At 47.3% G+C, this 26799-nt stretch overlaps 1 protein-coding gene across 1 annotated transcript in view; it reads right to left on the bottom strand.

The window, feature by feature from the left end:
- Positions 1–26799, bottom strand: part of LOC115324851 (4-coumarate--CoA ligase 1-like) — a 55801-nt gene that overhangs the window by 5118 nt on the left and 23884 nt on the right. The window contains exons 4-7 of the mRNA XM_029985550.4: positions 16531–16733; positions 7040–7208; positions 2015–2284; positions 1743–1887 (exon numbers count right to left, since the gene is read on the bottom strand). Of these exons, the coding sequence (XP_029841410.2) occupies positions 1743–1887; positions 2015–2284; positions 7040–7208; positions 16531–16733 (787 nt within the window). The remainder of the gene's footprint in view (positions 1–1742; positions 1888–2014; positions 2285–7039; positions 7209–16530; positions 16734–26799) is intronic.

Genomic DNA, 26799 nt, shown 5'->3' with positions numbered 1-26799 from the left:
GAGGTCTACCCACTACCCTTCCAATCGGACGCAATCGGAGTGCGGCCTTCTGACGTAACCTCAACCCCCGCTCAGGAAGCGGACGAACTTGCGCTCCGGATTGGACAGACGCCGCGTCACCTAGCTTGCGTCAGCGTCGCCGCCAGCACGACTCGCAGCGCCTCACAACGAGCGTGACGTAGCAAGTGGCGACGCCAAGACGTACGCGTGTGCCGCTTTGCGTCGTCTCCCGTCGAGCTTGACGTGTTTGCCGCTTGGGGCAGGTCGGGGTTTCATTACTAACGGTGTCGTCATGCGCAGAGCTTCTTTTCTAGGTGGTATTGCTTTCACGCGTAAGTTACTAACGACGATACACGGTCGCACGTTTTGAAGAATAGCCATGTTGGTAGACGTTCAAGCGAGTGCATGGAAAGAGGCCGTTGATGACTGCCCTATGCAGCCGCCAAGGAGCTTCGTTGCTGCCGTAATATATTTTACTTTTCAGCACATAACAATGAATAATAGTAACAAGATACAATATTAATAATGATAATAATAATAATAATAATGCGTACTTTACATTCAAACAAACGGTGGGAAAATCGGGGAATAACGAAAAACTTCAATTTGAAGCTTGAGTTCTCAGACCTATACGCATTTGGTAAGCAAAGAGATTGTGCTTAATAAAAAAAACGGGCACAAAAATACGCATTTATACATTGAGCGAAGCAACATCAAAAATCGCTACAGGGACAACTGCGCCATAAGAGCATCAGGAAAAGAAAAAGTTCAATTGCGTTCTTCAAAATGGTCAGAATACGATAAATTTTGTAAAAAAAAAATCCTGGAGCGTATCTCCCTTGAGAAATCTTACCCACCTCTATATATTAGTGTTTCTAATGTGGTTTAAAGGTCGAGGAACCGAACATTGAAGAATTTGGTGCTCATAATTAGATCTGAACGTAAAAATTGTTTTAGTATTAATTGTGACGGGTAAAGTATAAGAGATCATAATGATTGACGCGGGTAATTTTGTTTTAAAATATCAGCGTTTCATTTTCTTTTTGTTCAAATAGTAACTGCGAAGCAGATCGTCTGGTTTGTCTCATTAAATGAGCCTGAACTTTCTAAAGTGCTTCCTCAATGTGACGGGCCTTTAACGTTGACAACTACCTCGCGAATGCGATTCAACCGTCCGTGTGAATAGGCAGTTTTAGCAGACCGTCGCCACGTTCTACTATTGCCGCAATACGCCTCCAATCACTCGCTAAAGAGCATGCTTCAAAGTCACAGCGCCAGCTCACGGTAGCAATGCGGCACGGCAACGTTATGCCAAGACTGCCTAACGCGTCAGAAGGGCTTTCGTGTCCGCGGATTCACCCTCGATGGCGTCACTGCGTCACCTGAGACTGAAACGCCATCAGAAAGGTGCGCTGATTGCGTTGCATTTATAGGTACTCTCTGTGCCGTCACGTAACACCGACGTCACACCCTGGTGTTACTTGACACTGTGACGTGACACCGTAATGTCCCATAGCACCATGACATGAAATGACGTGGCAGTGGCACGTGACAATTGCGGCTTTATATGTTCCCAAGACTCTCGCTACGAGCCATTCAGTGGTCTCCTTACTGTATCGCCGCAAAACGAGGGGGGCCAAGAGACCCTATAACCGGTAGGCATTCAGAACGCCTTTAGGAAATGCCGAAGAAAAAACTAAGTTTTGACTGGCTTGTTAAGAAGAACAGTCGCCATCTCCTACCTGTTCGTACCCAACCATCGGGAGTAATTTTCTGCGATGTAGCTTCCGGGCGTCCGTAATAGCCCTTCATGGAACAGGGCGTCTTCACTAGCAGTTCTCCTTCTTCGTTTGGTCCAAGTACTTTTCCACTCTTGACATCAACAACCTGATGACAAGCCGATATCCATCGTGGTCAGCATATCGACCGGGCATAAACGATATCAATAGTTACGAGCTGAAATTGGACTATCCGCACACCTCTCGTACTCATCACTAAATGGAACCAAATTTACCTTAACTTGTACCATCGGGGACGGGAATCCAATGCCGTACCAACGCGACGCTCCCCAAGGGGGTCTGCATACCCGTGCGACTTCCGAAGCTCCGTAAGTTTCTTTGACGATGGCCAGATCAAACGACCGTTCGATTTGCCTCAAAATGTGAGGCGTGGCCTTTGCGCCACACAGAAGAATAGTCGTTAGACTATCCAGCTCATTTCCTCGCTTCTCAATCGCCTTGGCAAGCTGCAGAATCCAGTGTGGACTCCCGAAGACCTTAGTCACCTGCGCCAAGGTGAGGAGAGAGAGATTCGAATCATGGCGGTTCCGCAAATTGCATTCCGAAAAAAGCTCGCATTCCTTTGAAATGAATTGTAGGCCTGCAGGTCTACGCGCGCACTACTTTATATACATTAGAACGTATTGCGCCCTATGGTCATACTGCTAATACATCATACAAACGACAGTCTGCATAACACTGCCTGAGGTGTCTTTCGTGCTGGTACTGTAACGTTGGTTATAAAAAAAAAAAAACCGACTTCAGGCATCGTCGAACCATGTGAATGCATGACACGAAACATACTTCAACATGCATGGGGCGTGTATCCACTGATAGTTTTGGCAATTTGTATGCAGCGCACACAGTGTCTTTGGTATGCATGTATACGAGCAGCGTGATTGGTGTGGGCAAAGCTGCTCCAAAAATCCACACCATATTTCGAGTAATCTACCCTTTTTTAGCTGTAAGGCAGGATGCCGTACCATTAAATATCCCTCATTTTTGAAGGGTATAAAGATGGCGTGGAAAAGTGTGCTACGGTACAAGGCGAGGCGAACGCCCTTTCTCAAGGGAGTTCGCAGCACTGATTCCCAGCTTTAAAAATACTTTAGTGGAGGTTGTTTTAGCGATAATGTGGAATAATTATTTTATATACCAATGATTATTACTTGGAAATACTCGCTTTGAACTTATAGTATAGTATACTATTCTTTGCGTGATATATTGGGGAACAAAAACAACCAAAAACGTGCCCCCCCCCCCCCCCAGAAAAAAAAGAAAAAAAAAATACGGTGTTTTTTTTTTTTTTTACGCAAAAATAAACTATGCACCGCCGAACGCTCATTATTCGGCCAAATGTAGCGCCACTGGTTCCAACCAGATGCCAAAGTTTCAGCAGTAACCGTTGTCTTATTCGAAAGCTGTAAGTCATTTTCTAAAAATTCCAACGTGAAAATTTGGTTCATGTTTGCTTGTTTTTGGTTACTGGTGCTCTACAGTGTATTCGAGAGCTCAATCGGACACCATCTGCCCATTCAAAAGTGCAAAAAATCAGTTTATAACATTCGAACAAGATATCGGCGACGGCTAAAAGTAATTCGCATCTGGTTTTGGATCACTGTCGCTACATTAAGGCGTAGAATGATCTTTAAGCAATGCGTACGGTTTATTTTTTCGGTGAAAGAAACCCGGTAATGTTCTCGGGGGGAACACCCTGCTCATGTAACATTCGTAATTGCAGAGGCGGTCATCTGTGAACGAGTGTCTCACGATTGTCGAGTATATCCGCAGGTGTTTCTGGGAATACTTTTAAAGGGGCACTTAGGTGGACTCTGATATCCTATATATTGTCATAACTCATTCTGCGGGCTCTAAGCATCCCGAGAAACCCGGAAACAGATTCACGAGTGGTTAATTTTCCTGCTAAAAATCCATTCAAAGACCGTGCCGTCAAACTCTGTGTGCGGCGTGGTGCAGAAGACCAGGTTGCGCCACCGGATGGGAGGGCAGCAGGGGATGGTACGCGACAGCCAATCACAAATGACGGCTTCCTTGTAGACTGAATTTTCGAAGGCACGAGTATGCGAAAATTTAGTCTGCCGAAAAGTCGTCATTCGTGTTTAGCTGTCGCGTGCCCCCCCCCCCCCCCCCCCCTTTTTGCGCCCAATAATGTTCTGCGCCACGTAGCAGAAAGGGGAGCGTGGCGCGTATTCGATTGGATTTGTAATAGGGAAATCGGCCGCCCCTGTATGAAATTTGGGGTTTCTTAGGACACTTGGAGCTCATAGATTGAGTTACGACAATAAATAGATGATCTTGGAATCCACTTGAGTGCCCCTTTAATAATCTTTACAAATATGGAGGGAAAGGAAAACGAAGACCTTTTTCTCGGGAGCAAACTGCCAGTCATGGCGAACGTCAGGAATTAGAAAAGACAAAGAGACTTGTATGGTACTCATTACAAGTAATCAGTTTACTTGTAACCAATTACAATTTAGGGTGGTTTTGTAATATTTGATTACATACATTAGGAAGCAATCGCGTGGCAATATGATTCCTTTTCGAGGTACTAACATTACTTGAAGCCGTTACTACTTGTTTCTGCCTTCTCTAATGGTGCTCTTTGTTTCTAAAAGTTTCCAGCCAAAGAAACCTCAAACCAAGTCTCCGGCAGAAGGGTAGTCTTCTCAAATTGGTGGTTTTAGAAGATCTGTAGTTTCTAACTCAGTGATTCTAATCTATTAATGGAGAGCACAATAGACCCGTTTTCAAACCGGGTAAAAAATGTGTCGTGTAGAAGATCTGATGTAATCGGAGAAGCAACAGTTACTTTTTAGAGTAAATGTAAATTCCTATTTTTTTTTATTTAGGAATCAAGAGATCTAATTGAGTACATTTGAACCAAGAGTTGTTGTAATCGTTATAGAATAATTTTTCCGAGTATCGATTGAAAAAAGAACACCCTAATTGATGGAAGTAACCATATGGCTCCAGTTAGAAACTTGCTAGTCGTCATCGAAGACCCCTAAATCGATCAATTTTAGTAAGACTCAAATCACGTGGCGATAAAGTTCCCTCTCGTGCAGCAGGGGTAAAGCTGCCGACCAGAAAGCGCGGTGAAGAAAATCAACAACTTTTTCGTATCCCCAGCCTTCCGCCTGCTGCACAAATAAGACCTTTAGCGCACCCCCGCGCTTCTCACGTGCTTCGAGTCTTTCTAAAATGGATTGATTTAGGAATCTTCCATGTCGACCGGAAAGTTTCTAAATGAAACCATGTTTGTTTTCGCTAATTAAGACGTAGTTTATTTTAGGTAATTATTTTGCTACTTCGTGCGCGACTTTTCTTCTTCAAACCCCGAGGTTTGCTGTGCCTGGAAGTTTATTCTCAAAAAGGGTTTCTTTTTCTTTTCTTTTTCTCAATCCCTCTATTGGTAGGACTTTCTGCTATTTATTCGCAGAGACATCCGGCATAAGGCCGCGGATTAGTCATCAAGCTCGTGATCCTCCGTCGAGCGTGATTCATTACGCCTGTATACTCCTTTTTTTGTGTGTATATGAAAAATGTACGTTATATGTATATACAGGGTGTCACAAAAGAAAATTTACACGGTCTTTTTACCGCAAAATAAACTAGTCATCGCTGAACGCTCATTCTCCGCTCAAAAGTAGCGCTAGAGGTCACAACCAGATGCCAAAGTTTCAGCCCGATCCAATAACTTAATCAAAAGTTATAAGTGATTTTCTGAAAATTTCAATGAGAAAATGGCGGCCGACGGTATTTTCAAACACATGAGGCTCTATGGCACCAGAAACCGAAAACGGCCAAAAATGGGCTCTATTTTCCCATTGAAATTTTCAGAAAATAACTTATAACTTTTGGTTAAGTTATCTGATCGGGCTGAAACTTTGGCATCTGGTTGTGACCTCTAGCTCTACCTTTGGGCGGAGAATGAGCGTTCGGCGATGCCTAGTTTATTTTTGCGGCAAAAAAGACCGTGTAAATTTCCTTTTGTGACACCCTGTATATACATATATATTGGAGAAGGCTGTTAAGATCCCCCGAATTCTATTTTTAGGTGTTCACCAGCATCGTAAGAGTATTGTAGTAACGTTTTTAGTGTATTATGCCTGGAACACCCTTCAATAATCCACTAAAGCAAAAACGTATTGCTGATCTGGGTTCTATAACTCAGTACTGATTAAGGTAACGATTTAGAGAAAAAGACGGGCATTTCTTTTTGTCTTGGTCTATTTAATTGAAGTATTTACTAAACACCCATTTTCAAGGTAAACAACAGCAAACCACTAGGTGGCGGCTTCAGGTTGCCATTGTCACTTCCGGTTGCTGAGGGTTGTCTGTGTTTTCCCTTGTGTTTTCCTATCGATCCCGATTCACAGAGTTGCAATGTTTAATTTGCTTTTAAACAGTTAAATTTTTATAATTTACCACGGCCGATCATTATAAATTTGGTCTCTCATTAATAGACACAATTTATTAAATAAAGTCACTACAAGGCTGTTGTTTGTTGATAACTTCGTGCTAAAGAATGTATATGCTAATAAAACCATCCCGGCCTGGCAGACTCGGCGTCCCTTTGCGCCAATGAAAGACTCATCAACACACGTTTCATATCTTATCTTCAACGACGTTTCATCGACATGAGTGCCCTTTTTCAACACATTTTAATTGCATCGCCGTCCATATGCGACGGTGATGGCAGCGATGTTTTATCGCGCGGAAAACAAGACAAAATTTTTTGTGAGAGTTAGCTCACAGATTCCCGCATATTGTGCTTCGGTAAGATCATTACCTGGCGTTTCGGACAAATTTAGCTTTGCACGGCAACACCCAAAAAAATTTTGCAAAAAAGAAAGTAAAACTCACAACTAACAGCGGGTTCATTACGAAACCGGAAAACGTTTTGGCAACGATGTGCCCGAATGAAAGAAATCCGGAAGTCTCCAAAAAGGTTTGGGAAATATTATGAATGAAACTATTTAGATCACCTTAAATTTAGTCCCATCCCTATCTGCCCTCATTGCTGCAATTTTAAATTGTTCAACTCAGTGTTATTTTGAATACTTTTTTCTTATTTAGGAGATGTAAGTTTTAAAATGGCTTTACTTGTTGCTGTTTCTGTAATATCCAAACTATTTTACTAATGGCTGGTGAGGTATACTAGCGGCTAAGAAATCATGCGACATAATATCGCGCAACCCTGTTTAACCTATGAAAATATAATGCGCGTGTCATATTACCTGGTATTTTCTCATTGCATCTACCATTTTGTCTGTACCCATAGATTTCGATAAAAGGACAGTTTTCGCTCCAGAGGTGGTGTCTTCCAGGTAAAACCGGAACGTAATAGTCGATGATATAGGTAGGCAGGAAGCAACAACTTCCTGGTCGCTGGACACTTGATGAGACCTTGACAGTTTGAAAGAGAAAACAAAAACGCACACACACCCAAAGCAACGCTTTATGAGCCAATTCCTTTAAACGGCTATTCATGCAACACCATCACTTCCCAGTTTACGCGTGATCTATTTAACAGCGTTTTCTTCACCTACGCAGCTACTCGACCCTTTAGTGACGTCACGACACCGTGGTGGAGCTGCTATCGGCACTGGGCAGGCGCAGTCGATTCCTCTCACCCGAATCTGGCTTCTGCGCACGCGCGATGCCCACAGTTGGTGTGAGCAGACGCGGGTTTGTTTTTTCTTGGTGTATATTGTTGGTGTGTATTGTGCAGGTTGGTCCCAAACATTTAGAAGATTATGATCTTTTTTTTTTCTCTCTTTTTTTATCGCGAAAATAATGCATTGACGATCATACACTCTCACCCCAAATGTAGCGCTATAGCGGCCCGAACCAGATGCCAAAGTTTCAGCAGTAACCCTTATATTAGTCGAAACTTGTACGTGATCTTCTGAAATATGCAATGGAAAAATGGCGACCGACAGTCTCCAAATATATATGGAGGTGAATGGCGCCACTTAGCGAAAACGGGTGAAAACGGGACCCCATTTTCTGAACGAAATTTTTAGAACATCACTTTTAAATGATTAATAAGATAACGGTTGGTGCTCAAGAACCTTTGGCGTCTCATTCGGGCCGTTTGCGCTAAAATTCGGTGGAGAATGGACGTTCGGCGATGCGTTGTTTATTTTTGTAACAAAAACAAACAAACAAAAAAGAACTACTTTTTTTTTTTTTTTTTTGAGGTGGTAGGGTACATTATTATTTGTCGATGGTGTGCTGGTATATCGAGGCTTGAAAGTACTGCCTCTGGGCCCCGCCACCTTGTGGCTTGCGTGACGGTTGCCAGAGCTGAGCCCAAGCAAACCATTTTCCATCTAGGGTGGCCAGACTAGCGTTTGAAGAGTGGCAGCTTGCAAGCGTGAGTTGAGTGCACGCTCCGCCTATACCACCAAGAACATATAACCTGCGCCTCCACTCCTCTACGTCATCACCATGGTGGATACACGCAGCGTCAGGTAGCCTGCGTCAGCATAGCCGCCAGGGCACCAGCCTGTCTCGCAGCGTCTCTCTCTCTCCGCCTGCGACGCCAAAACGAACGCTCGTCTGCTAGCTTTGCAGTGCCTCTCATTGAGCTTCGGCGTGTTTGCCATTTGGGGTCAGGTCGGGGGGATCTACAAACGTTGACGTCACGCGCAGGCCGTGCCTTTTAGGTGGTATTGGCTCTGCCCACAGACTTATGTGGAGCACAATTTCGTCGGATTTTGCACAGGGGTTGCGACGATGTCACAACGCCAGACCCTTATTGGCTGATTTAAAAAAAAAAGTGGGTAGACTTCCAAGCATCTATCATCGAGGTCTACCCACTATCTTCTCAATCAAAGCCAATCAAAGCTTGGCGTCAATCTGACGTCACCGCAATTCCAGCACAAGAAGCAGACGATTTGCTGTTCGCATAGTGTGCTCGCCTCCAGTTCCTCCAGTTTCGATCAAATTGTGCTTATACTTCGTCTCACCCTACGATGGACTAAAGGCAGAAGCTACGAACAGCCAGATCCAATCACGATCCACTTATACATTGTGTGATATTCCGCTTCGAAGCACGTATCGGATACCGCGCCTCGGATCACCGATGGGAATGGGCCGACAGTGGTTCGGATCGAGCAATGAGTGACGCAACAATTTTACATTGCAAAGAAAGCCACGGCTTACTGGCTCTTTGCAGTGTCGAAGCTATAAAAGTGACGCAGCGTTTTTGGATTCGGAGCGTTATTCGTCCAAACCTAGGCAACGCTAAGCGTGTCATAGTTTAGCGTGGAACGTGATTGGACCAGGCGGCCCGTGGCTTTGGCCTTTAGTCCATCGTAGGATGAGACGAAGTATAGAGGCAAAAGCTACGGATCGCCAGATCCAATCACGAGCCACTTAGAAATTGTGCGGTATTTCCTTTCGATGCACGCAACGGTGCCCGCGTCTCGGATCACTAATAAGAGGACGGGTTGACAGTGGTTCGAATCGAAAAGCACTGAATGACTCAACAATTTTACATCGCAAAGAAAGCCACGATATTAGGCTATTTGCAGCGTCTAAGCTATAGAAATGATGCGGCGCTTTTGGATTCGAGCATTTTTCGTCCACCCCTAATCAATGTTAAGCGTGTCATAGTATAGAGTGGAGCGTGATTGGAGCTGGCAGCCCGTGGCGTTGGCCTTTAGTCCATCGTAGGATGAGACAAGGTATAGTCATGCTCCTCGACCGATGCGGAGCGCAAGTTCGTCTGCTTCTTTTGCAGGGGTTGTGGTGATGTCAGAACGACGCCGAGCTCTGATTGGTTCTGATTGAGATATAGTGGGTAGACCCCAAAGCCTTGAGATCTACCCATTATCCTTCCAGTCAGAGCCAATCAGAGCTCGGTATCATTCTGACGTCAAAAGAGGCAGACGAACTTGCGCGTCGCATAACGACGGCTGTGCGACGTCGGCTCCAAGAGCGAGCGAAAGAAACCAAGTTTGTTGCAGATAGAGCGGGACGATATCGTGAGTCCGCAAAACGCGCACTCGCAAAACAAAAAGCAGGAACGCGGTGCATTCACTGTGCGGTATTGGTTTAGTCAGTTACAGTAAGCGCACAAAGGTGATGAGCGCCATGACGATGCACTTTTGGTGCTCTGCTTGACTGGCTGTATAGGATCGCGGCATCGACTGCGGTAGGATTTAACGCGAAACGGGGTTATAGGGAGTACGTCACACCCTGCGAAATTCCAATAGCCTTGGCGCCGACAGATTTTGCGTAGTAGGAACGGCTGGACGTGCGCAGCCTCAGGGATTTTCCCTTTGAATTGAGAGGGATGGCTGCCGCCATCTATCGTCGTGGACAACCTTCAAAACGGCGGGGCAGCCGCCTCTGCTCTCTTGGCGACTCCGGTGTCTCTGTGAGTCGGCCGTGGCCACTGGTCTCTATGACAATTGCTAGATCGCGCTTCCCCGCTTCGAGCCCATTGCGCGATTGAAACCACCAGTCGGCCATCTTACGAGTGCCGCTGAAGCGTTGTCAAGGCGGCGTTCATGTGACCTTTGCCTCTGTTTTCACGTGACCTACACACGGTTACCATGGTAACTGTCTAGGCTTGACAGCGCTAGAGCATATCTCGTAAGATGGCCGACGGTGGCCTCATTTGGCGGGGAAGCGCGATCCAGCAATTGTCATAGAGATCAGTGGACGTGGCCCTCTTCCTCGAAAGCATCGCGACTCGCGCGTGCGTGCTCTCGGAAGCGGGCTGTCCCCACACTCTTAGAAAAAAGGGTATGGATAGTCCTCCCTTAGGGGAGGAACGGTCTTGTAACCTATGTTCCTTTAGAAAGGGAGAAACGTTCGTCCCTGAAGCAAGGGAGCAAAGTTCCTCCGTCGCTTGCATCTCAATATGGCGGCCCCGAATCGAGCAAATCGAGGCCAATAAGGCTTGACGAGGACGGTACGTCTCTTGTACGGGACGAGAGCAGCAGCAAATAAAAGCGTAACACGAGCTTTCCGCAAACTGTGTTTATTTCCGAAGCCAGATTCCCCCCACAGGTACAGAAACTTGCGTTTCGAAAGCAGTTACTCAGCCTTCTCGTCGACAGCACTGCGATGTTAAATGGAGACAACCGATACCCAGTTACTTCGCGCACTTTGCGTCTTACCTTTGGTGTTCCTCGAGTCACAATTCCTTCGTCAACCGCATATCACGGAGAGGGGCAAACTCAATCCGCGAAACCAAAAGCCGCTCTCGAAAGAACTAACCCGAAGCCGCTGTTTATCGCGTGGCGTGAAAGGTTAAATCGTTAGCCACCAGATGGCGGGGTTAAGCAGAGTAATTGCAAGTAGCTAGGCTAGGTGGCGCTAGGTACCGCCCAACTCATGTTCTACAAAAAATAATTTGCTCTTTTTAGGCCACTACTGCGCTTGGGGTCCTTTACTATACACAGTATACACACATTACACTTATTGGGCTATTATAAGTATCAGGTGAACATACATGGAGCACATACACGGCACACACAAATGTCAACACAACGAAACACCACACTAACCCGAACACTACACCCGTGTTCTGCGTTTCCTTCTTTTATACTGGTCGTTTTGAACGTACGGAACTTTTCGGTGACTCCCTAAGCAATAAAAAATACTCCCAGCATGTTGATTTTTCCCCAGCGATCTCATACCTCTGTGAGTATTTTGAATGGCTCAGGGGATTAATCTCTTATTAAAAAGTAAACGCTCGATCATGCCGTAATTATTTGAAAGCCAATAAATCAAGCCGCTCCAATGCGGTTCGAAGCCATGAGTTTCTTCCCCACACGGCACGTCGTAGCCTGTATTTCTATTGGTTTTTCTATTTGTGGTGTTCGCGCAAAGCTGCAATTGCCGTCTTGAATTAATCTCTGTAGAGTGGATATTCACTCAGCTGGAAGTGATGCTTCACGGGCTAAGAAATCGCTTTTCGATCAACCTGAATGCAGAGTACGGAGCTACGCCGTGGCGAGCCCGAAAACTTCTAGCGCTCACCCCAGCGCGCCACTTCGAGGGCAGTTTCTCCAGGAACCGTAGTATATTTAAACAGCAAAATAAAGGGTAGCTTTTTTTTTTTTTTCAATTTTACCTACTTTTGTTTTTTAATGCCGAAATTCCATACTGTAAATATACGTACTTTCCGTCACGATTTCGTACTGTTCAGTCCTTGCCCCAGAGCGCAATCGCTCTCGGGGTCGAGACAATTCCCACAGTCACATTGGCCACTGTACGATAGCGATAGGAGCTTCTACAGTTCAGACCAGCGTTCCAACATGACCATCCGCACGTTGATCGATTGCACGTAATCCCTCAAGTGGTATTAAACTTTATAATGTAAAGCGGAATGTCAACCTGCGACACCCGCCCCCTCCGATCAAGGCCCGACCAACGGCATCATGCAATGCCCGACAGTTTACGATCTCATCTTGTTACACCAATGATACGCGAACACACGGTCACATCGGCGATAATTCCAGTCTTCTGTTCACAACCCACAACACTGCCATCACGATGTTGCAGCTATGTTGCTGACACGCACAAATACAGAACCACGTTGAACGCCGGTTGCACTCGGCACCGGAAAACAGAACCGAACTCAGGACGGAGGGCACCCAGGCAGCCGGCAGCAAAACCTGCCTGTCTTGGACGCAGTTCCTGCGGTTTCCATAACGTCGAAAAGGTCGACACAGTTCCGCGTGGTTTCGCTACTGTAGTTCCGCGCCACGCGAGTCCCGCAATCCGGAGACGGCCATCCCCCAGTGTACGTGGCGGTGCTGGCACTGCGCCGGAACTTCGCTAATTCTAGCGGCTTCGTTTGCTCGTTTGATGAAATTAGTGGTAAAAACGTCAATGCAACCAAAATGTTCTGCAAGTTTGGACTAGAAGACGGAATTACAGGCGGCCTTCGCTTCCACTGAATTTTAATCAACTCAACATTAATAGACCCTTCCCGAAATTCAGTCTGGCCACTTTGATCACTATCATCATCTGTGGAACGGCATCTGTGCCATACGAATGGCGGCCTTCTAGTGACTGATAAAGGTAGACGTTGAAGATGCTCTGAAGCGGATCTTGCGAGGCCTGTACATTCGGGGGGTCAGTATGACGCGACCTGGGAATGGAACACAAGAGCTACGTAAGCATTTATTTCTAATAGCTCAGATTCAGTCAATCTGTGGGCGGCACACAATCGGCTTTAAAGCACTTTGGTGTATAGTATTTTCTCGAGGCATCTGAGTGGGTTGGAGCTTTGTTCTGAATGCAGGTTCTTGGTCACCATCGAACTGAAAGTGATCGAGAAAGAACTCAGACTGAACAATTCTCCGCGTGCCGTTGACTTCCGAAAGTGGTGGTGCCGATACGAGTTCATTTCCGCCATTGATATGGCAAAACCTAAACTGCTTTACAAACCACCAGATGGCACTGAATTTCGGAAAGGGTCTATTTATTAAACAACGTGCGCGACGTGCTCGAAAAACGAAACCGAAAGAAGATGAGTCGGGAGGGCGAAAGCTTTCTCCCGTCTGCCTGGAGAATGAGGAAAACGTCTCGTTCCCCCCTTCTTCTCGTGTCCGCTTGGGGGCGCGTCAGTAGAAGGGAGGAAGACGCGCCGTTGCTACTTTTTTCCTCCATTTTTTCTTAGAGTGCACCGCTAGGGGAGCATTTAGTGCTGTGGACGCGCTGCCCAGGGCAAATGAGCGGGGTGAAATGTATAATCCTATTTTTACATACTGGCCCGTTTCTCATACTTTCGCAACTTTCTAGACGTATGGGTGATAAAAGAAAAATAAACTATTTGCAGGAACAAACCACAGTGGACGTCAGGAATCGCAGAGCATACTCATTTGCAAACTATATTTACCTAAATCTTACTGATTAATTGACTTTTTGAAGTAATTGTAGCGCGTTCGATGTTGTGGACCGAAGAGATGGCGCGACCGACTCACAGCTTTGGTGAAAACGTTCTGTTTATTCTCTCGTGCCGCCGGGCTCATATTGACGAGTAACGTCGTCGTCTTTTATCTGCGGCTTGGTAGGCCGATGGACCGCCACAGAGCTCCCCCCCTAGAGCCGTCGCCTGCAGGTATGCATCCTTTAGGGGACGGAGCGATCGAGTGGTTGCGGCAGCAGCAAGTGAGTTGGGCTGTTGCCGTTGGCGTGTGATACGAGCCGGACGACGTGGCAGAGAGCGGTGCAGAAGACAGCCTGCGGAAACCACGCAGGGAGTTGACACCGAAGTCAGGCTTTTTGGAGCAATGCGGCAGCAGAGAAAGGGCACAACGATGCGTTCGTGCTGTGTATCCAATGTGGAGTGGGCTAGATCGCAGCTCGGACTCCAGGGGGCATGGCGGTCAGCTGTGGGACCGATACAGCGTCTTTCCCGGAGGTGACGCACCGAGCGGAGGGCAAAGCATGACCAGCAATAAGGAGGCCCTGATCGGTTAGCGAAGTGCCTTGTCAATAACAGTGTGGTCCGCCGTTACTTGCCATGCCCCAGCGTGGCACAGTGCAGCACGCCTCCCATGTTGTGGCAGCACGCGACCGTCCCAGGCCAGCACCACACCACACAGATAAGCACGACTGCCGAGGCGACGCCAGAGACTGTGGCAGTGGTGAAAAAAGCCAAAGAACGTTGACTCGCCGAGCCGGCAGGGTGAGCGAGATGGTCGCAGCCCGTTGCTGGGACATGCCGGCGGCGCACGCGACGGGGCAGAGGCAGCGTCGGAGGCTCCCGGTGCTGAGGCCGAGGAAGACGTGTTGTCGCCTAATTGCCGAAATCCCAAGCCGTTGCCGTCTCCCTCGCCGCGGAGAACGTTCCCCTGGATGGCAGGTGCTCGGAGTCGAAAATCACGTCCGGGTCACCATTTTGTAGCGCGTTCGATGTTGTGGATGGAAGAGATGGCATGACCGACTCCGAGCTTTGGCGAAAACTTTGTTCATTCTCTCGTGCCGCCGGCTCTTATCGACGAGTAACGCCGTTGTCTCATATCTGCAGCTTGGTAGGCCAATGGACCGCCACAGTAGTGAAAATAAACATATGGTTCAAATTAGAGACTTGCTGAGCGTCAGCGAAGACCTCTAAATAAGTTCATTTTACGACGACACGATGCACATGAGAATCAAGGGTGTGCGCTTAAGTTACTACTTGTGCAGGATGCACAAGGCCAACAAAGCGAAAACGCAAACGATAAGAATAATAGAGAGTTTTAGTAGATCGTTCCCAGTGACTCCAATAACGATACCCGATACTACGCCACCGCATCCCTTGCGCATGCATAGTATCGTTATCGGGGCTATCTGAGTTATCGGAACGATCTACTAAAAGTCAATTATCCGCGTTTCCGAGTCACCGGCCTTGCGCCTGCTTCACGAGTGGTTTCTTTAGTGCAGCCCCGCGCCCCCATGAAGTCGTTCGAAAGTTGACAGATCTAGGGGTTTGGGATGACGCTCATATCATTTCTAATTAGAATAATATGTTTATTTTTACTAATTAGAAATTAAATTAGTTTATATTAGGAAATAAAATTACTGATTCGTTTTTTTTAGTTATTGACGACCGTAATGGGCTCGCCGTTTGTTCCAGAAAATACTTTCTTATTTCTTGAACCAGGATAGTTTTAAAAATCTCTTGAATGTATTCGCAAAACGCTTTCAAGAGGCACTGACACGTCAAAAAATTTTTTTTATTATTATCCGGAACGATTGACAACGATGCCTGGACATTACTCACAAACTTTGAAACTTGGGAATTCAGTATTTGTGTGTTTCAAAAAACAATTTCCAAATGCCTAATTTAAAGTTCACGCGCAATCCGCGCCAGTGCAGTGACGTCAAATATCGAGCCGTCCTGCGAGTCGAGTTTCTTTCACGCCTCCGCTCCGAACCCACGTCGTCGCCGCGACCTGAGGTGTCGTGTTGGCCGGCGTCGCGCGAACAACCGGTTTCCTCCGTTGGTGCCGTGCCTCCTATCGCTGCGAGCAGACGACGCTTGACTTCCGAGTTGGAAGTTCTTTTAGGGCCCTTTCAGCGATCTCAAATTCTTTCAAACGGTGTGAGGTCGAAGGGAACGCGCGGTGCAGCTTTGTGAGCGACGTGAGGGGCCACGTCTCGCCGGTCCTGCGTGAAAGGCTGCTTCGGCGGAGTCACAACCGAAACTACGATACAGAAACACCAAACCCAGTTGTTTTCACCGTTTGACGATTTCCTTTTCGAAGCCTATGAGGTCGTCGGACACCTAAAAGAGACTACTTCGTCCGATTCTCCGACTCTCCGATCATCCTCTGCTACAAGCGTCGAGCGCCGCCATGTTTGCCGAGGGAGAGTAAACATCCACGTGGCGACATCACACTGGTATCCGATTTCAGGTATTTCAAAAAGGAGGGCCGTAGTGCGTTCGCAATTGCGTTAAAAAAAAACATGTTCTACTAATGCTGTTAATAAATGTTACAAGAATGTCGCCTACAAAGCTTCTAAATTTCATTATATTTGACATCACAAATAAAAAGAAGCGAGGAGATGAGCAGCGGGAGAGATTAACGCCAAAAATAAAAATGCGCGCGCACGCGCGCGTTAGGAATTTTTTTTTTTTTTTTTTTTGTGTCTTTGAATAAAACTTGCATCGTTTTAGAAAATAAAAAAAATACGAGCTCTGGAGTGTCAGTGCCCCTTTAAAAAATTATAGTACGCCTCCGTGCGCGCATACATAAGTAGTAAAACTCACCCGGGCCTAGGTAAATGGGCCACGATGCTGTAGTGCGTGTGCTCAACGGCCTTCGGGCTACCCGTTGTTCCCGATGTGTACAACAGTACAATGACTTCCTTCTTGACGTCGGCCACAGGGAATTCCTGGAAGGTGTCTTCGTTCAGTTTCTTGAAGTCGGACACGGAAACAAAACCAGGGGCGGTTCCTACGGAGAAGTAACCCTGAAAGCGTTGAAGACGCGCGATTAATCGCCACAACATGTCAAGCTCGCCCAGAGACGTCGCAAATAAAGCGCTGGATAATCTCACTTATCCAAGTACCGCCATCGTTTAATTGTGCTGCCGATGCTCCTACTCGATGCCGGTGAAGTGCCGCCATTTGCAAGCACATGCACTCATATTGCTCTATTGGAGATGCCGGTTCCGCGCTGCCACGACAAACTACCTTGGCCGCGACGCTCTGCCATTTTTGGCTCAAGTGCGTCCCAACGTGCACCAGCTTGGCGGTACGTGTTTATAAAATCTATTCAGCGCTTTAGACGCAAAGTGGCTTGTTCTAAGAAGCTTCAAGACGCTCTGGCGTCGATGGTGACGCAGGGTATAGGTGGCGCTGGGCTAATCCACTAATGGTGACGTATAGGGGGCAACGTTCTGGCCTTGGCTTCTAGGTGGTATTGGCGCATCACGCGATAAAAATGTCAGGCTTTACGCGTTGGCGTCGCTCTTTGCGGAGGCGCAGTGGGGGACGGCGGGTGCGTGTTAACCACTGATCTCTATGTCTACTTGCTGGATCGCGCTTGACCCGCTCTGCCTATGGACGGGAATGCGGCCACAGTCGGCCATCTTTTTGGTACAGTTATATTATCTCTAGCCGTCTATGGCGGAAAGCGCAATGGCGGCACAACGTTTTTAGAACCAACTCAGTTCTGGAACTCCGCTCCGGAGGGGGGTCCCTTTGCGTGGCGCCTGTTAGAGGGCGCGCGCTCCGCATTAATACTTGCTATCATCATCATTGACGGCGCGCTTGTGGCCGTTGCCATAGATATCGTACATGGCCGTTGCATCTGGCCAACGTTGCATCTGGCCTACTGAGCTTACGGATGTTCGTGGCGCTTTTTCTGACAGTAGCAGACGACTTTCAAATTGTTTCTGCTGCAGTTGGCAGTCATCGGCACATCTACTATTACAGTATGTACAAACTTGCCCTGATTGTAGCCACCGGATTGTGGCGCCGACGAATTTGGGTTGTTCGAAACGCTTCGCGCTGTCAGCACAGCTAAGGCAGCAGCATCTTACAATAATGCACAGCGTATGCCAAAACGGTGGTAGCGCTTTTCATGCTCAAATTGTAATTTTTACTGGCGATAGGGGAAAAATTAACCAAAAACCATGCTGAAGCTCGAGAGGAGTCGGGACTCGCAAGCAGCCGCGGAGCAGTAGCAGACGAAAACGCATGGATGGATGGATGGATGGATGAATGCGGCTGAGCCCTTTGGATCGGGCGGTAGCTTATGCCACCTAGCCATTTTGTTTTACCATTTAAGCTTAGAATATTTAAATGTGAAATATATATTCACTCCGCACTGCAAAGAAAGTGGGGTTATAAAACCTCCTTGCCATCATCAGTTAATAAGAAAATACCTAGTTTTCCCTCGCTTTCTGCCACCATTCACCTAATCTTTGCTTGGTAATCTCTACAGTCTTGAAATCCACTCTCCCTTCACTGTCTCTAAAACCCAATGACTTTATTAAATCCATGTTGTTTTCGGTAGGCATAGGGTGAAGCCCTTTACAGTAGATTATCAAGTGCTCAGCCGTCTCGTCCTCCTCTCCACAATCCGTGCACACTGTATCCATTTCCTGGTACCTCGCTCTGTATGTACTGGTTCGCAGAACACTCGTCCTCGCCTCAAACAACAAATAAGCTTCCCCTAGAATTGTCATAAATGCTTTCTTTGGCAATAACTGTTTTGTTTAATCTATAGCTTTCCAGAGCCGTCTTTGTGTGCATTCCGTCTAGCCACCGATCTCTTTCTGTGGCCTTAACTTTCTTCTTAACTGAGACCTGCTCTTCCGTATCTCCACTATAGCCTAAAAACTTTCCTCTTAATTTCCTAGTGCGCTGTCTCCACTTTGTGTCTATGCTCCTCATGTATAAATAGCTGAAAACCTTCCGCGCCCATTGGTCCCCATCCATTTGCCTCAACCGATCCTCAAATTCTATCTTGCTCACCGCTTCCCTGCTCTCAAAAAACGCCCATCCCATGTCTCCTTCTACTCCCTAGTTTGGCGTTTTGCAATGCGCCCCCAAAGCCAGCCTACCTACTCCGCGCTGTTTTATTTCTAGTCTTGCTTGCACTTCGGATTTCATGCATAGCACTCTGTTTCCAAAAGTCAAGCCAGGGACCATGACCCCTTTCCAAATCTCTCTCACCACCTCATACCTGTTGTAATTCCAAAGTGCTCTATTTTTCATTACAGCTGCATTTCTGTTGCCCTTACCTATTATATGCTTTTCATGCTCACTGAGATAATCTGCACCGTCACATATCCATACTCCTAGATAACTTGTATTTACTAGCTCTCTCAACTGTAATATTCTGTATTTTCAGCCTCTCAACTTCATCATTGTTAAAAATCATGACTGCTGATTTTTCACTACTGAATTCTAAACCTAATTCCTCTCCTTCCTTACCACAGATGCTCATTAATTCCTGTAACTCTGTCCTGTTGTTAGCCATTAGTACAATATCATCCGCGTACATCAATCCCGGTAAGGATTGCTGAATTTTTTGGCCTAGCTTACTGTACGAAAGGTCGAATCCAAGCCCACTCTTCTCTAATCTATCCTCCAATCCTCTCAGATACAACATAAACAGCAAAGGCGATAACGGGCACCCCTGCCTAAGGCCTCGTCTTATCTCTATTTTCCCCGTCGCCTTTCCTTCCCATGTAATAATCACCTTATTATCTTTGTAAATGTTCCTTAATAGAGCTGTTATTCCTTCATCTAGGTTTAACCTCTCCACTATGTCCCACAGATTCCTTTGGTTCATATTGTCATAGGCACCCTTGATATCCAGAAATGCCAGCCAGAGCTCCCTGTTTTGTTTTTGCGCTATTTCTATACACTGTGTTAGAGAAAATATATTGTCCTCCAACCTTCTTTGTTTCCGAAACCCGTTCTGTAACTCGCCCAGTATGCCCTCGCAATCTACCCACTCCTCCAGTCTGTTCTTTATAATCTGCATTACCAACCTGTAAATAACTGGTGTCACGGTTATGGGACGATAATTCCTAATATCAGACTTATCTCCCTTTCCCTTATATATCATACTCATTCTGCTAAGCCTCCATTCATCTGGAATATTTCCTTTTGTTATCATAGTGCTCACTACCTCCCTTAGTTTGGCCTTAGATTTAGGAACCAAATTCTTCACCAGCTTGATTGGGATCCCATCTGTGCCTGTCGACGTGCCACTAGGGACTCTTCGTTCCGCCTTTTGCCATTCTCTTTGTCCAAACTCCGCGATGTCACAAGCTGGACTGCTACTTCCTTCGGTTCTCCTCTCTTCCACATGTAACCGTTCCCGAAATTTCTCCTCCATCACTGCTCCTATATATTGTATCGCATCATCTCCCTCTAATTGATCTCCCTGATGCGAGAGTATGAACCTCTGTCTAGCTTGCGTCGATTCACCGAGTGAGTTCAAGTGCTCCCAAAACTTCTTAGCTGCGTTTCTATCTTTCTTGCTTACATTACTCATCCATTCCTCACCCTTTCTCTGAATTTTCGCATTGATCAAACTGGATGCCTCTCGGCGAAATGTTATAAAAGTGTCCCATTTTCTCTTTACTTCTGTTTCTGAATCCCCACTGCGCTTGGAATACCTGTGTTCTCTAGAGGCTTCTTGACGTTTTTGTATCGCTTGCTTCACTTCTTTGTCCCATCAGCTTTTTGGTCTATGTCCTTGCTTCCCCTTTCGTTTGCTCTGAACTTTGTCTAGTTCCAGAGCAAAAGGCTTGGTTAGGCTCTCATAGGTCCAACCTGTATACTGTTGCCCTGAAACTGCTTCCTCTATTCTTTTAGCAACGATTTCCAACTCTGTCGCTGCAGAAAATTTGCTTTGAATTATGTTGTCTAGTTTCAGCATTTACTCCTCTGGCAAAATTCAGCTTAATACGCTTGTGATCACTACAAAGACTTTTGGAACCTCCTTCATCTATTTTCATTACTTGTAACTTACCATATATTTTGTGTGACATGAGTAAATAATCTATAGTTGAATGTAGATTGCCAGTTTCCCACGTTATGTGCCCGTCGCACTTCTGACTGGTATTACATAAAACTAAGTCATGTTTTTTCCACCAGTTCTAATAATATGCTTCCAGTTGAGTCCGTATACCCATCCAGACCCTCGATATGGGCATTCATGTCTCCCATAATAATTATTTCAGAACCTTCCCCTAGCTCACTAATGTCGCTTGATATTGTGAGGCAATGATGTGCAGGTTTAATGAGATGATCGGAGGATTGTAGATGATGGTCAGTGCGCAGCGGAGCCAGGCGAAGTCAGTCTGAACCGAATCGCGCGGGCACACTGCGGCCGACACACTTGAGCGCGCCACTCGCGCCACGTCGTCCTCTTTCCTAACAGTTACCCTCCCGGTGAGGAAAGTGCTGGACCGCCGGCACGTGTTTATGGCGCTTGGCGATAGTAGGGCTTGATGCGTGCGACGTGCACTATGTCGGTTGATCTTGAACGCTGATCACGAGGGGCCGAAACTGGAGCAACTTCGTAGTTGGTGGACGAGAGGCGTCTTAAGATCCTGAAGGGGTCATTGAAGCGTTTTAGAAGTTTCTCGCTCTTCCCTGAAGATCGTAGAGGTGTCCAGAAAAGAACTTCGTCACCTACTTGGTACGCGCATCAGTGTGGGTTTCGGCATGACGAAGGGTTTGATGTTGCTGCGTCTGTAGTATATGAATCCTGGACAGTTGTCTTGCTTCCTTTGCGCGGTAGAGAACTTCGTCGGTGTGGTCGTCATGTGCAGTGTCATCAACATAGGGTAAAATGGTATCCAAGGTTGAGAGTGGCTCTCTTGCGTATAAGAGGTAGAAAGGGGAGTATTCTGTGGTGGCTTGGGGGCTGGTGTTATAGGCGTACGTGACGTATGGAAGAATGACGTCCCAATTTTTGTGATCGTCCGCGACGTACATGGAGATCATGTGAGCTAGAGTCTGATTGAAGCGTTCGGTGAGGCCATTTGTTTGTGGATGATACGCACCTGTGATGTTGTGAACGGACTTAGTGAGACGGAGGAGTTCTTGAAGCAAGTGAGCTAAGAATGGAGTACCGCGGTCTGTGACTATGTACTGAGGGGCACCGTGACGAAGCACGATGGAGTGCAGGAAGAAGGTAGCTACTTCGCAGGCTGTGGCGGCCGGCACGGCTTTTGTTTCGGCATAGCGTGTGGAGTAGTCGACGACGACGATTACCCAACGGTTATTTGAGGTCGAGAGTGGAAATGGGCCAAGAAAGTCAATTCCAATGCGTTCGAACGGGTGGTTAGTGGGAGGGATGGGCCGTAGTGCTCCTGCCGGTTTTGTTGAAGGATTTTTCTTGGTCTGGCATAGTGGACAAGCGCGAACATATCGCGTGATGGTGCGTTGCATTCCGTTCCAGAAGTATTTCCTCCGAATTTTGAAATATGCTTTGGAGAACCCGAGGTGTCCGGCTCTAGGGTCGTCGTGGTGGATTGGAATGAGCTCTTTTTGAAGATGACGTGGCACGACGAGCAGCCACGGTCGTCCTTGGGGATCATAGTTCCGTCTGTAAAGAACACCCTCACGAAGAGTGAATAGGCGGGCGCGGCGCTCTGTACGACGGGTTGGGAATCGCAGAGTGCCGTGGAGGGTGTCAATGATAAGTTTCAAGAAGGCATCGGACAGCTGTGCCGATCGTATGTCGACATTGTCGAGGACTGCTGCTGGGTCGGCTGTGCCGATGCGTGCTGGGAGTATAGGATCGGTGGGAAGTGGACATCGGGACAAACCGTCAGCGTCGAGATGGCGTTTACCTGATTTGTAGACAACCGTGAAAGTGTAGTGTTGAAGCTTTAATGACCACCGTCCAAGACACCCCATTGGATCTTTGAGGCTTGCTAGCAAGCAGAGGGCATTGTGGTCAGTCACAATGCGGAATGGTGAACCATATAGGTAGGGGCGGAACTTTGTAATTGCCCATATAGCCGCTAAACATTCTTTTTCAGTCGTTGAGAAATTTCGTTCAGAGGTAGTCAAGGTTCTACTGGCATATGATATTACTCGCTGCTCATTTCGAATGGTCTGGGCCAAAACTGCTCCCAGACCGTGACCGCTGGTGTCTATTCTTATTTCTGTATCTGCGCCTTCGACGAAATGTCCAAGGATGGGGGCAGAGGTCAACGCTATTTTTAAGGACTCGAACGAGTCCTGCTGTTCCTTGGTCCACTGAAAGCGTACACCATTCCTTAGTCAATTATTAAGAGGCTCCGCGATATTTGAGAAACAACAAATAAATTTTCGAAAATAAGTGCATAATCCTAGGAAGATCCGGACATCTTTCACTTTCAGTGGTACACGAAATTCAGCCACAGCTCGGAGTTTGTCAACGTTTGGCCTGATGCCGGAAGCACTGACTAGGTGACCCAGTACTTTGATTTGTGGAGCAGCAAACGTACATTTCTTGGAATTAAGTTGTAGACTGGCGGCTCGGAAACACTGCAGGACCATGCGCAGCCGGTGTAGGTGCTCGACGAAATTCGAGGCGAACACGACGACGTCGTCGAGGTAGCACAGAGAGATGTTCCACGTAAGGCCGCGTAGTAGAGTCCATCATACGCTCAAAGGTGGCTGGAGCGTTGCAAAGTCCAAATGGCATCACTATAAAATGATACAGGCCAGTTGAAGCAGTGAATGCGGTTTTGGGCTTGTCGTGACTGGCGACAGGAATTTGCCAGTAACCACTTCGGAGGTCCATGTAAGAGAAATATGAAGACCCTTGGAGCGTATCAAGAGTGTCGTCAATTCTGGGCAGCGGATAAACATCCTTTTTTGTGATTTTGTTTAGTTTGCGGTAATCAATGCAGAAACGCCAAGAGCCGTCTTTCTTCTTAGCAAGGACAACGGGAGAAGACCATGGACTAGAAGATGGTTCGATTACTTTTTTTTTTGAGCATATCATCTATGAGTGTCTGAATTACTCGGCGTTCTGCTGGGGAAACTCTGTACGGTCGGCTTCGAATGGGTGATGAATCGCCAGTATCAATTCAGTGCTCTATAAGCGTAGTTTGCGGCAACTTTCCGGGGTTAATGTCAAAAAGGGTTTCGTAGTCTGCAAGAAGACGGGCTAATATATGTCGTTGGGTCAGCGGTAGGCGGGGGTCGATCATTTTTTCCACGTGCTTGCTGAAATCAGGTGGTGTAGGGAGCGCGTCTGAAGTGGTGGGGAAAAGACTGGCAAATTGGTGATGCACTGTTGAGTGCATTGTAGCGACGCGACTTCCGGAAGGAACGATTTGGGCTTCGGAAGAACAGTTTGTTACCCATAACTGAAGTTTTCCACTCGTGAGTGTAGCAAGCGGATAGGGAATGATTATGCCCTTGGTCACGAGCTGCGTAGAGATGGGTTCAATGAGACCAGAAGTTGCTGCGGTGGGTAGGGTCGGTACGAGTGTGGCGACAGCGGCGGAGTACGGAGGCAGCAGTATGTCAGTGTCGGCTACCAGGGTGACGAGCGAACCATCAGCAGCAACCTCGGCAGTATCAGAAGAGTTGAGATGCAATTCACGGCTGGCACAGTCAATGAATGCTTCTGTTGAAGACAGAAAGTCCCATCCCAGGATGATGTCGGCGATGCAGGTAGGAAGCACTATGAACATAACAACGTAGCGGTTGTTACCAATCCGGACTGTAAGGGTGCGGTATCCGAGGGGCGGAACCAAATCTCCATTGCCCATGCGCATCAAGTGTCCTTGCAACGGCGGAGTAAGTACTGCGTGCAGACGACGGCGGATGTGTTCAGGTATGCAAGACTTCGCGGCTCCTGTATCGACTAAGGCGGTGAAGTTGTGATTTCTAATTTTGAGTACAATTGATGTTGATCCTAAATGAGGAGGATTTGCGGATAGTGGTGAGTGTGCAGCCTGACCTCCAACGTAGCTGCAGACCGCTTTGTCTAGTTTGACTGTTGGGAAGGTCCGGCAGCGTTGGTAGTAAAGGGTGATACAGAACGGCGTCGTGGCGGGTACGGTGATGATGGGCGGCCACGTCGTGGCGGCGGGGAACGTTCGAAGCTCTGAGAGAGACGGCGACTGTCTGGAAATTGTTCGTGACCGGGGGGAGTGGACGTGTGGGAACGTAAAGAAAATGCGTCGATGGGCGGAGTGCAATGAGTAGCATGGTAGTCAGTTTAGTCTGTGGAGTATACATGGTTGGGCGGCGAGGTGCGAGCCGTGTTGTTAAGTCGACGGCGACAATATCGGAGGATGTGTCCTGGTGTGTGACAATAATAACACACAGGTCGCTGATCTGGTGTTCGCCAGATGTTTGTCCTTGATTGTGGTTGCGTCCATGGAGGGGTTGGTGCGGCATACGTGGCAGGGATGGACTGATAAGCGCAGATCGAAGTTGGGACGGGTGCTGCTGGTGCGTAAGGAGAGGTTGCTGGCGTGACATGCCCCAGAGCAGCGCGCAGTTCGCTTTGAATTGCGTCCTTTATGCCATGTACGTCAGTATTTGTTTGGTGTTCGTCACTAGATGGTTGTAGCTGTTCGACGAAGGTACGAAGCTCCTCGCGTATTATGGTGCGGATGAGCGAAGCAAGGTTTGTGTCGGGAGTTATTACCTGGGACACTTCAGGGAATCGCTCAAATGTTTTTTTGGAGATCCGTGCGCTATCGAGCTCTTCGTACTGTCGGCATTCCGCAATCAAGCGCTCTGTTGTAGCAGGTGCTTTCGGAGCCACGACGGAGAAGAGCTCTTGCGAAATGCCCTTGAAGAGGTGGCGAATTTTCTCGTCTTTGGCCATTTCAGCATCAACTCGGCGGCACAAACGGAGGATGTCCTCAATGTACGCTGTTGATGTTTTTATGGGTCTTTGATAGCGACGCAATAGTTGGTCGCGCGCTTGCTGCTTCCGGTGCTGGGGTTTGCCAAACACATCGGCGAATGCTGTTTTGAAGCCTTCCCAGGAATTGATGGTTTCTTCGTGATTGTCGAACCAGCGAAGTGCTGTGTCTTTTAGAAAAAAAAAAAAAAAAAACATTCGCGAGCTTAAAGCTGTTATCCCAGTGGTTGTAGTGGCTGACCCGTTCATAGTTCTTTAACCAATCGTCGACGTCGGCGTCCGGAGATCCGTCGAAGATCTGGGGGTCGCGCTGTCGATGTTTGACCACGGGCGCTGTGGTGTTCGTGGGACGGTTAGCGTTGCCCGCTTCTTCTGGCATATTGACTTGCGCAGGTCGTCTGCTGCGTAGCTCCAGAATTGATAATTAACGAACGGACGAGAGGCGGAAGAACGATAGCACCTCCACCAACCTGTGAGGCAATGATGTGCAGGTTTAATGAGATGATCGGAGGATTGTAGATGATGGTCAGTGCGCAGCGGAGCCAGGCGAAGTCAGTCTGAATCGAATCGCGCGGGCACACTGCGGCCGACACACTTGAGCGCGCCACTCGCGCCACGTCGTCGTCTTTCCTAACAATATGCAATCAATCATTTTTCTGTTTTCCTCTTTAGCACCTGTCCCTGTCCATAAGTAAACAACTGCAAGGAGTGTTGATTCCCCAGCGACTTTTCCTTTCAGCCACAAATGTTCAGCGCACTCCTTTCCAATCCTTTGAAAGTTCATATTCTTCCTAATAAATTCTCCAATTACACCTCCCCTCCTCGTTCCCCCCATTCTGTTGCATTGTTCCCACACATAGTCAGGGTTGCAAGGTGGCTGCTCCATGTCTCTGATATGTGTTTCCACAAACCCATACGCGATTAAATCCTCCTTTCTTAGTTGCTCCTCTACCTCTTCCCATTTTATCCTATTTCTACCACCCTGCATGTTAATATATCCAATGTCTGATTGGATATAATAATGCGCCGGCAGCGCCACCTAGCTGCAAAAAAAATCGGACACGGTTTCGGACTTCCTCCAATGTTTATGGGAAGTTCCATAACTGAGTTGATCTAGTAATGGTGATGGCGGCAGACTGCCACAAAATAGCTGTGCATCTAGTACACTCTACTGTGGTTGA

The sequence above is a fragment of the Ixodes scapularis genome, unplaced genomic scaffold (genome assembly GCF_016920785.2).
Source record: "Ixodes scapularis isolate PalLabHiFi unplaced genomic scaffold, ASM1692078v2 PGA_scaffold0__279_contigs__length_252992795, whole genome shotgun sequence".
In the NCBI taxonomy this organism is placed as follows: Eukaryota; Metazoa; Arthropoda; class Arachnida; order Ixodida; family Ixodidae; genus Ixodes; species Ixodes scapularis.
The sequence above is the reverse complement of the archived record's forward strand: the minus strand, read 5'-3'. Positions and strand labels throughout refer to the sequence as shown.